The sequence below is a fragment of the Gavialis gangeticus genome, unplaced genomic scaffold, assembly GCF_001723915.1.
Source record: "Gavialis gangeticus isolate Ggan-Ray unplaced genomic scaffold, GavGan_comp1, whole genome shotgun sequence".
In the NCBI taxonomy this organism is placed as follows: domain Eukaryota; kingdom Metazoa; phylum Chordata; order Crocodylia; family Gavialidae; genus Gavialis; species Gavialis gangeticus.
In genome coordinates, this window is record NW_017729016.1 from 8,501,436 (window position 1) to 8,513,000 (window position 11,565).

Here is an 11,565-nt window from a genome sequence, read left to right on the forward strand (position 1 = left end):
GTAGACTTGTCTTTTAAGATTCATTCTTCTTTCCTTTTATTTGAAGTGTTGGACCACTCCATAGTGACTTGGAATATACTGTTACCGCACAGAAAGAAGGGTATGTCTTGACTGCAGTGGAGGGAACAGTTGGGGACTTCAAAGCTTTTGCTCTTGCTGGAGTGACTTTTGAGGTAATGTTCTTCACACTTCATCTTTGTTGAGGGGAAAATGTGCAGCAGAAGCCTCCACATCAAAACCTCTAAACATACCCACATTACCAACGTAGAGAATTGTTTGCGTGATCTGGGCAGATTTAGCCACTGCATGATTTTGGTATTTTTTAATACCAAATGCAGCAGTTTTTTTCCTGTGTTATAATGAAGGTGTTAGATTCTGTCCTGCAAATATTGGTATTGATTTTTGCTAAGTGAGGCCTTTCTCCATTGTCTCTTTACCTATAAAAATGTCCTGATGTCAGTATCTCACAGTAAATCACAAGTATTTCACAGTATCTCACAGCAATGCTACCATTAACTGATTGCTGCTTTTTTTTAAAAATAGATTAAATCTGAAGAAGACCAGCCTCTTGCAGGGGTTCTCCTGTCCCTTAGTGGAGGTGTGTTCCGTTCCAATCTCCTGACACAGGACAATGGCATGCTGACATTTTCCAACCTGGTAAGGTGCCTGATTTTGCCCCTACTGTGAATATGCTTATACATGCCCCTTGCCCTCACAGTTGAGATATTAGCAGTGCTCCTGAGCTTGGCAAGCCCACATTCTCTTTCATTTAACCAGCCATGATAGAAGTGTGTGTCTCAGAAGTGGCAAGCCACAGTTCTCTGTCCATATTTCACTAAGTGAAATAGGTGAAAACTAATTTAAAAAAAAAAAAAAAAAAGGACTCCTTGATTATGGCTTGAATCTTCCACATCAAGTTGGCAGACTGGTCTGGTCCATGGTTAGGGACCACTGGAATTTGTGCTGGAAGTATGCTGCGCAGCAGCTCCTTTCATCTTGGAGTTTCCCCTGCATGCCCCTCTGCCTCCGATTGGCAGAGGGACTCCATTGGCCTTGCCAGTTGCTCCTAGTGGCTGGAAGGCAGAAACTGCAGTTTTAAATATGCTGCGATTTTTGCCTCCTGGCTGGTCAGCAACAAGAAGTGGGGCCCCTCTGCCAGTTAGTAATGGGAGGCAAAAACAATGGCATATTTAAAACTGTGTTTTTTGCCTCAGCTGATCAGCAGCTGGGGCACACATAGGAGCAACTCCAAGGTTAAAGCACCTGCTGTGCAGTGCTCTTGTGCGAATTCCAGCAGTCCCTATCCATGGTGTCAGCACACTACTTGTAAATATGAAGCTATAAAATTGGTCTCTAATAACCTTTGAGACTTTGGGGAAGGAATTCAACACATAAGAGGATCATTCACCTGTTAGTGTACACAGCTGGCCCATGTTTCCTTGCACATGTGGCTCTGCTTTTCTGGTTGCTACTTGTCAGTTACACTTTGTAAATAATGGGTGTCTATACACATGTGGGGGGAGGGGGCATTTTAATTAGAGCAGTTCCTGGAGAGCCGCTCTAAAACACTACGGTGTCGTGTGTTTTAAGCTCCTATGCATTTAAAAATGGCCACGAGACACTTTAACTAAAGCTCATTGGACAAGCTTTAGTTAAAGCCCCCCCAGCAGCCATTTCTAAACCCACAGGGGCTTATACATGTGATGCTTCGGCAATGCTAGAGCATTCTAATTAGAACACATTGGAGTATGTGTATGGGCACAATGGCTTTGACCAGAGTTCCCCTGTCCGTTGTGCCTCATGCTGTTTTCCAGTACATCTGTGTTTTATGGCCCCAATAACCCCCTTTTTCAAAGTGCTAATATTAGGTGGACTAATGCTGCATGTGATTTGGGGTCTGGGGAGAACCTTAGCCTAGAAAGCATGGAGCTTTTGGGAAATGCAGTCTATAGGAGGCAAGTGAACTATTCTGAATGCATTAATGGCAGTAAACTGGAATTGCATGATGCTTTTCTGTAGAGTCCAGGGCAGTATTACTTTAAACCGATGATGAAAGAATTCCGCTTTGAGCCATCTTCACAAATGATTGAAGTGCAGGAGGGACAGAATCTGAAAATCAGGATAACAGGTTACAGGACAGCTTATAGGTAAGTAGAGTTGATATACCATGCTGCATTACAGAATGAAAACTGCTGCACTGTCTGCTTGGACAGGTGCTAAACCAAAGTTTTCCATCGGTGTACCTTTATACAGGTTGCTTATACGGGCTTTTGAAGGCAGAACTTAACTTTTTTATGCTGAACTTTATAGATGGTTATTTTCCAGTGTATTTGAAGATGATGTTTTATGACAGAACACACATAAGATAAAACATTGCTCTGAAAGATTTTTGGGATACTTTATGCTACTGTTACAAAGTCTGCACCCCAGCTAGTGGGAAAGGGAAAGAATTGCATGTGGAACACTTTCTTTAAAAAATTTGCATCTTTCTATTGGCTATAAAAGCAGAGTGTCTCTTTAAATGTTTGCAGTAAAGCACTTGTCTGAAGTAAATGATAGGCCTGCGCGAATAAGGAAGTATTCTATTCGGATTTGGCCGATTCAGAGGACAGTAATTTGATTAGGAGATTCAGGTCACTGTTCCAAATTGATTCGGCCAACTCGGCTTTGGAAGATTGGGTGCTGATTCAGTGATTTGGCCGTAGACTATAATGGGGAATCACTGAAATACCTATAACTTTGTCATTTTTTGGCAGATTTGGATGAAAACAACAGGGAGGGTAGTCTGCCAAGTTTCAAGGAGATAAGTGCAGGGGTTTCTGGGAAACTGCACCTCAAACTGCTGAAAGCAAAACTCATGTGACTTGTGTGTGTTAAGGCAGATTTGGATGGAAACAGCAGGAATGGTAGCCTGTAACATAGGGTCACAGTCACTGGCCAGCTACAAATGTCAGTCTTTCCCCCCCTGCTTCCCCTCCCTCGTCTCAGTTTCGGTTCCCCTGAAAGACTGACTTCCGAATTGATTTGGAGGGGGTTTTTTGGGCTTTGGATTTGGTGATTTGGCCTCTGAATCAGGCTGAATCTTCTCTGAATCGTATCGGCCACTGAAGCTAGTAATTGATCCAAATTTTCTGCCTCTAGCTGTTATGGTACAGTTTCTTCTTTAAATGGGGAGCCTGAACAAGGAGTTTCAGTGGAAGCTGTGGGACAGAAAGACTGTAGTATGTATGGAGAAGACACAATAACGGATGAAGAGGGTAAATTCAGGCTGCGTGGACTTTTGGTAAGGAGTATCACAGTGGTATATTTATTTTCATGTTATTGGGTGCCTATACACAAGTGTGGAGGCTGCTCCGACGCGCTGGAATTCCAGCGCGTCGGAGCAGACTCGATTAATTGAGACTGCTGGAGTGTGGCAATTGCTGCACTCCAGCAGCCTCCTGGGTCTTGTGTATCAGCTTCCCCATGCTTAAAAATGGTGGTGGGGATGCTTGAACTTTAGTTCAAGTGCCCCTGCCACCATTTTTAAGTGTGGGGATGCTGATACAGGAGACGCGGCGGTGCTTTAATTAGAGCGGCTCTCAGCGGTGCTCTAACTAAAACGCCTGCTCCCTCACCCCTGGAGTACGTATAAAAGTGCCCATTGTGTTTAGTTTTTCTGCTGATGAGATGCATTCTGTAGTTAGTTACAGATTCCTGTGCTCTCATTCTGTTGCTAGATCAGACTCCTTCTGCAGAAGGAGACACTGTAGTGTAGTAGTAGTTCATTCTACTAAAAGACTAAAAGTCTTTAGTAGACTCTTCCATAGGCATCTACGGAATTTCATTGACATGGTATGGAGGTCTCCCATACTTGGATGTAATAATGGCGAATCAATATGTAATATACCTATATGGAGTCAATATATAGTACTAGAGAGGAATGTGGCCTAGGCAAAGAGAAGTTTTGGGAATACTAGTTTTCAGCATGAAACTGTTACTGCAGTAGTATCTCTTTTTTTAATAGGTTATCAGGCATATTTTATATGTGGAGCAGCATGTTTCTAAAAGAAGCGGAGTGGAAGTAGATATTTTGGATCGGCACGTCTGGGGTCAGCTTACTTAATCATAAACCGAGCTTTAGTTTTCTGTGTTCTTCTGAAAACCTCTTGAGTATCTGAATGCTTTTAATAACAATGTATCATTTCTCACTGACAGGATTTTTTTCTCTCTAAATTTTGTTTTTAGCCTGGCTGTGTGTATCATGTCCAACTCAAAGCTGAAGGCAATGATCATATTGAAAGAGCCTTGCCCCAGAATCGTGCAATTCAGGTAAATTCTCCTTACAGCAACCTTTAAACTTTGCATGGGCGAGTGCTGCCTTCTAATACTGGCAGGGCACCAGTAGCCGATCACTGACCAGGGGCAGGGGTCCCCCAGCGGCCAATTGCTGCCACCAGCAGAAGTGCTGGTGGCAAAACCAAAAATGCCAGCAGCAAACCCAGACGTGCTGCTGGCGCTTCTTGTGGGGGCGGGAAGGGGGTGCATGGCCAATCTTAGGGGGTGCCCCCTACGTGTTGCGAATGACATCTTGAGTCTGTCTGGGTGTTTTGTATACCCTCCCCATTCTTGGTATCGGGATCAGCCTAAACTAAGTGCCTAACACAAGAGAAGTAATATATAGCACATTTTTTTCATTATTATGTGCAACAAAGCATTGGCTAGCAACTCCAGATGATTTAATTTTTCAGCTTGCACAATTATTTAAATTACTTATTGGTGTGTCTACTGAATCACATGTGGTAGGTATCTTTTCTTCTTGCTCCAAAACCTGAAGTCTTGGTGGAGGTAAAATTACTGTTCAGATCAGTGAATCTTTACTAAAATATAGTAAAAACCTCCTGAATTTAAAACTCAAATATTGTAAATAACCTTCCACCATTAGAGATTCAGATACACAGCCTCTCACTTTTTTCTCTTGACATCCAGCAAAGGTTAATTGGCCCACCATTAGTTGTCTAGAAACAAGTCCTGCCCAGGGTGCCCTCTGCTGCAGTAAAGGGAAGGTGCAGAATTCGTTAAGCAGTGCAAGTTTCCTTTCTAATAGTGCCTGCACTTGCAGGGGAGGAAAGAGCCCACACACATTGCAGAAAACAGATCAGTCTGCATGCTATACGTGATAGCCTGTTTATGCTAATGTGTACCAATCTCACCTGAACTAGCCTGCCAGCTGGTGAAATTCATGTCCAGGTTTAAAACACAGAATTTGAAACTCTTCCAGATTAGACTTACGGTAGCCAGTTTGGGGACCTGCTCCCTTTATCCCTCTTTGATACCCCAAAATTTTTCACAGCATCTGTTCTCATCACAGCTCAACTTTTAATGCTGCTTAAAAGAGACTTTTTTTTTTTCACTGATCAGAATTTGGGGGTTAAAAAAGCAAATATTGTATTTACTTGATTCTAAGATGAGGCTTTCCCCATTTAACATATGGGGGAAAGCCCTTCATCTCAGCATTGAGTACAAGGGCAGTGGGAGAGGGGCAGGCAGCTGTTGTGGCTTGGGCTCCAGCTCCTACCCAGGATCAGATCTATTATTGCAGGGAATAATAGCTGCTCCCACCCTCCACTGTTTCTGCTCTCTGCCGTCTCCCCCCTACAGCCAGTTCCAACCCCATATACAGCCTCTACTCCCCTACCTGCCCCTGTCCTTGTCCCCCTTACTCTTGCTTCATGCCAGCAGGCTCTGTATATGGCTTGGGACACTGAGCATGGTCCCGACTCAGTGCCATAACAGCAGTGTGCAGCCCACATGGCTGCTGTGGGGCCAACCTGGGGGTGTGCTCAGTACCCCAGGCTACAGTGGGGGATGGAGCCTTTGGTGTGGAACAGAGGCTGGGGGCATGGAGGAGGAAGCAGGGAGCAGAAGTTGAAGCTGAAAAGGCCTGAAGGAAGAATTGTGTCAGACAACTTTCACCCCCCTGGAGAAGTTTCTAGTTTCAAGTTTTGGTGGCAAACTACTCTGCCTTCTAGCATCCTAATAAATGCCTGACGCACAAGCACAGGTGAAGTCTGTCTTAGTACAGCTCTGGTGCAATTAAGAGCCCTGCTTCAAAGTAAATATGTGGTTTTGGTAGTTCTAATATTTATTCATGCCGGCTAATATTTAATCTCATGTTTATATATAGATATTTATCTAATCTAATATTACACTTATCTAATCTAATATTTATAGTTTAAATCCTGGTAGTAAACTATTCAGTATTTACAAACTAGTTTTCTGCTTAGGCTGGAGAGGAAAAAAAAAAAACTGAATACAAAGGTTTCAACATTTCACGTGGCTTTTACTGTAGGAAAACCAGTAGTTTGGTTTTTGTTGTTGTTTTTTTTAAATTCACAGGGATATCTGTGTTCTTGTTGACTTTCTTTTCTAGCAATATAACCATTCTTGTGTTTGTACATTGTAGGTTGGGAATAGAGACATCGATGATGTGAATATTATAGCATTTCGACAGATTAACCAATTTGATTTAAGTGGAAATGTGATCACTTCTGCAGAGTATCTCTCTACCTTATGTGTAAGTTCACCCCTTTCATACTTTTTCTCAGTTCCAGGATAATTGTGTCTTCAGCCACTGGAATTTGGACTGTTGCGAAAGCCTACATCTTAGTCATACTACTAGTGACTTTCTAAAAAAGATCAGTTTGAGTTACAGGTGCTGTTTCAGTATTCTTCCTGTCCTTGTTCAGAAATAAGGAGAAACTCTCTCAAGTTGGCTCGCTGGCTCTCTGTTTTCTCCATGGTAGATTCAAGCTTTGTAGAGAAAGCAAAACAGTAGAATTGAAGCTACATCCTGAAATAACTTGGCCTGATTTTTGGGGGGAGTTGAGCCGTGATAGTGTTGAAAGTGCCCCCAAAAAATCAGGGCAGGTTGTTTTAGTGCACAAGTATGGAGTTGCTGCCAAAAGTGCTGTGTGTGCAAGTTTGATGATGTTGCTTTGTTTGCAGTGTTAACCGCAGCAAGGCAAATATTTAAGTTAAGGCCTAGAATTAAAAATAGGTTTGTAAAAACCAGTCTCCTCCTCTCCTCCCACCACTTTCTTGCCAAGACCTTTGTGCCTGGTCATTAGGGTTTTTTTAGGAGATGCTGAAAGCACCAAAGCAAAACAAGTATGAAAGGAAAAATGTCATGTTACGGAGTACTGTTCTCAGCTTTTTAGGGGAATTTAGTACTCACCAAAACTTAGTCCGGGTGAATAAGGAAAGAAAATTAATTGTGTTTTAACGTGTAATACATTTACATGGCTTCAAACCCACATGTTGCTGTATTACCTGCGGTCTTATAATATTTTTAATTCTTGTACTCACTCTGTGGATGTGCCCTTTGGTCACTCTGGTCTTTCATGCAAAGATTTTCATCATAGACACAAGTGAGAGGTTTTGTGACCTTCACTTTAGCTCCTTTTGGCTGCATAAACTGACAGACAAACTGGCTGTCTCTACTCTGAGCTCTGGTTGGAGCTCAATTCTCAGACATACAGAGCAGAATTGATGAGAATTAGCTGCACAGTATCTGCAAGGACTGGACCTGGCTCTGCCAGCTGTTTTGAACAGTGGACTGGATAGTAGTTATTTTTTATAAGCACAACAATTCATTAAATTGGCACAGAGAAATAGAAGCCACTGTAAAGCTTCTAGCATGTTTCTTGAGAGAGAAATCTGAGGTCCTAGTAGAAGAGGTTTACAAACTCTGAGATCTGACATTGCAGGTTACCAGGGGCTTTGGGACTGCTTAAAGTTCTCCAAAAAGCCATTGTGAGCCTTTAAAATTTCAGTGTGTGACAGTCCAGGTGTTACAAATTGCCTGGCTGGCTATGACATTTTTTTTGAAAATCTGTGCATTGGGTTTAGAAGTGTTTGGTTTTTTTTTTTTTTCTCTCAAGAAATGGGATCTCTGAAATGTATGTCATGTTGGATTTGTACATCTTTGTTTTGTGCTTCCCCCCCTTTACATCTCACAGGTGAAGCTTTACAAAAGTGAAAACCTTGACAATCCAACTCATACAGTCTCCTTAGGCCAGTCCCTCTTCTTCCATTTCCCACCATTGCTCCGGGATGGAGAGGTATGACAGCAGCTTTGTTCCTTTTAGTCTCTGTCTCTTGTATTATTTCATGAGCGTTTGTTGTACTGAACTGATCTGTCTGCGTGCAGGACTGACCATTGTCTTAGCAGATTTTACTAAATTGGTATGGTTTAAATCCTTTTTTCTGTGTCCAAGACTGGTATATCCTGCTGTAGCTGGTAACTGATTGTATTTTTATATACAGAATTATGTGGTGTTCTTGGATTCCACACTGTCCAAGTCCCAGTATGATTATACCCTACCTCAAGTTTCTTTCACTGCCATTGGTTACCACAAGCACATCACTCTGGTCTTCAGTCCAACTGTAAGTATCAGGTATTAACTTTGTTTTTAAATTTCAGCTTGAGGTGTTAGATTTGTTATTGTAGCTTGCTTGTTTTCCTGTGGACTCCATTTAACTTTCATTTTTGTACAATGGAAAAACTTCCTGGGACAAATTGAAGTTAAACGAAAGTCACGTCATTGGGCTATAATGGCATTGGTGAGTGATTTAAAAAACCTGTCTTACCTGGGTATGTGGGATAAGTGGAGGAAAAGAATAGTAGTCATGGTAACTATAATTGGTGGAGATCTGGTAGTGACTGAAACCCATTACATTTGCAATCGAAAGAAATGGTTGCTTTAGTAATTCCATGATGACTCCTTCAGCTATGTAAGGGCTGTTAGTTACAAGCTCCAAAGCTGGGAAGTTCCTTGGTTAGTGTTAGTTCAGTCTTAACCTTTACCAAGGTTATCGGGTAAGTTGGGGAGATTCTTCAGACTACCTCATGGAGAAAACTTCCACCACTCCCTTGAGAGAGGTTTTATCTTTTAAGACTATTCTTTCTCAGCAAAGAGTTGAACAGTGCAACCAGTTTAGCAAAGCTTTCTATATAGCATTTTAATGAAATGTTTTGTTTCTGGCTCAGTGCACATTCAGACCCCAATGAAACACAAAGGAAACATGGAATGGCAGTTATGGATGAAGGATACAGGATATGCCTGGATGCTTTTGTGTTAGTGTAGTTGCTGTAATCAGTGGGCTTGGGAAGTTTTAGGTAGTGTGTGTCAGGTAAATCAAAATGTGTCCTGTTGATGGTAAAGTGCTCAAAAGGTCCCTAGTGCTTGGCTTTAGGTATTAGCTTTAGAAGCAAGCTAACAAAAAAAAAATTAGTAAGTGAGCTAAACAGAACAAAGGCTTCTTGCAGACTTGAGGACATAGGCGCAGGAGTTAGTCAGGTGGAAAGGGCTGATGGTGTCCTGCACTTTTTTGTTGGATAATTGTTTTTTTAGTCATTTTAGTCATTTAAGTTGAGAGGCATAATGGTTAAAACAGCAGAAAATATTCTTAAAACCCCTGGCTATTGTTGCTTACAGAGAAAGTTGCCTGAACAAGATATAGCCCAAGGATCCTATATCGCATTGCCACTGACATTGCTCCTGCTGTTAGCTGGGTACAACCATGATAAGGTAATAAGCCTACTGTTTTACTGCTCCAATACTGTGTTAGTGAAGTTGGGGTTTGTTGTTGGGGATATCTAGTTATGTTGTGTTCAACAGCATAGGCTACATTTCTATCAGTAGAAGAAACCATGATTTCAAATGTCTTGAAGCAACCTGTTTGTTTAAAATGCCAAGTGCTAAAATGACTTCCTGTACTGCTGCTTTAATTTTGTTCTGCTTATGGAAAAAGCACTGTGAACTCAGAGAGCGAAATCTAGCTATACAAGGCCTGTCCTTTATGCAAGTTGTTGTATTTCCTTTATGATGACCAAACAACAGTTTGAGGATTGGACTCTTAAGTCATCTCAAGACCCTTCAGTGAGCTGTGGTAGAGATCATCCTCGAATCGAGGGATTGCCAATGATGATGATGGTGACCAAAATGTCATCTCCTTGGTATCTTAACTCTACCTCCTGGAAGGTGTTTTTCTTGCTGGAATGCAAAGTAGGCAACAGTTATTTTATTTAAACGTGAGCAGAAGAGCTTCTCTGGAGAGTGGAGTTTTGAGTTCCTCCTGTCTTGAAATTTATCCCTGGCCCAGGTCTTGAAGGCATGCAAGTTATTCAAGAAGTCCAGTTTTTTTGGACAGGTGGACACCTGCTTGCCTGAGAATTTCTAAGCAGTGTTAGCGTTCCAGGCTCACCTGCCATTGTAACTGTATTCTGCTTCCCCTTTCTTCCCCAGGTTATTCCCTTGCTGTTGCAGCTGACAAGTCGACTGCAAGGAGTACGAGCATTGGGGCAGGCAGGTTCTGACGCAAGTGGCCCCGAGGATGCAAAGAGACAAACAAAAAAACAGAAGATGAGACGGACGTGAGGTGAAAGGAACAATTGCCCAAAGTGACACTTTTGTCCAGCTGGAGCCCAAGGAGGTTTAGAAACAAGGCCACTAGACTGCAGTTTTGATGTGGACTTTACAATTGTATTGTTGCTTTGTGAGCCCTTTGTCAGAGGATCTCAGTTTTGGTTGTACATTTTCTATGGTCTACAGATTGCCTTGTTTTAAAATAATGAATTGAATGCCTGTGTTGTCACTTTGAGTGTATCTTCAGCACTGAAGACCATTTTTTTTTGTGTTGGAACAGCCTCCCGACAGGAGAACAAAATGACAAATTCATCTTCATGAATCATTAATAGAGACAGTTCTAATAAAATGTGTCTGATTTCTCTTTTAGTCTTTATATTTGAGAATTTTTTCTTTATCTTTCCAACCATCCACTTAAGTGAATCAGCCTTTAGGAGGTTCTGTAAAATCAATATGTGTTTTTTAAATGTGAAGTTAATGTGGAGAATTACATAACTGGCGTGTAAATAGTTCAAAAACTCAATTTAAGTGTACCTGTCATTTGCACATCAGTTAAATCAATGCTGATCCAGTGAGTAAATTATCTTTAGCTAAAGGCCAAATATTTGCCAGACAAAAATGAAGACAGTCCTGACTTGATGAGCTTGTGCTAGTGTTTAATGTCAGGTATAAACCCACGTTCCTGCTGGGCAAGTCGTGTAAATCTCAAGGTAGTATACATAATCCAAACTCTGTGGATCTCCAGTTATCATGTAGTGGATGCATCTAGTTGTATCTTTCTTCTTGAAGTTAAATGCATCATCTGCAATATGCACAAAGCTTAGGAACCTGGCTGAGTGACTTTATGGTTCCTTTTTTCAATATAAAAGAATTTGAACTGTTTGGAAATCTCAGACAAATACGGTTCTGGTAAATGAAACTACAATTAAAAGCCCTCTTTCTTAGCGAATGTCTCCTCTGCTTCTTGTTTGAAGTAGACAGTTGGGCATATACAGTTTAAATGTTAAGTGGGCTTTTTATTGACAAATAGTATAAAGGTTAACAGAGCTTTTGAGAGATGCATGTAAATGTCTATGAATTCTGCACAGACCCTGGTGTGGCCAGTAAGTGGCAATATTACTCTTTGAAGGACCTGGAATAAAGTTTAGTTGCATTG

The 11,565-nt window shown here is 41.5% G+C and overlaps 1 protein-coding gene across 1 annotated transcript in view; it reads left to right on the forward strand.

Moving 5' to 3' along the window:
• LOC109294298 (nodal modulator 1) overlaps positions 1-11,354 on the forward strand; it is a gene marked incomplete at its 5' end in the record, with an annotated part of 50,522 nt that extends 39,168 nt beyond the window's left edge. Inside the window, 8 exons of the mRNA XM_019512598.1 lie at positions 2,020-2,147; positions 3,142-3,283; positions 4,228-4,311; positions 6,446-6,556; positions 8,001-8,102; positions 8,308-8,427; positions 9,480-9,572; positions 10,290-11,354. Coding sequence (XP_019368143.1) covers positions 2,020-2,147; positions 3,142-3,283; positions 4,228-4,311; positions 6,446-6,556; positions 8,001-8,102; positions 8,308-8,427; positions 9,480-9,572; positions 10,290-10,421 — 912 coding nt within the window. The remainder of the gene's footprint in view (positions 1-2,019; positions 2,148-3,141; positions 3,284-4,227; positions 4,312-6,445; positions 6,557-8,000; positions 8,103-8,307; positions 8,428-9,479; positions 9,573-10,289) is intronic.
• Positions 11,355-11,565: the final 211 nt, after the last annotated feature.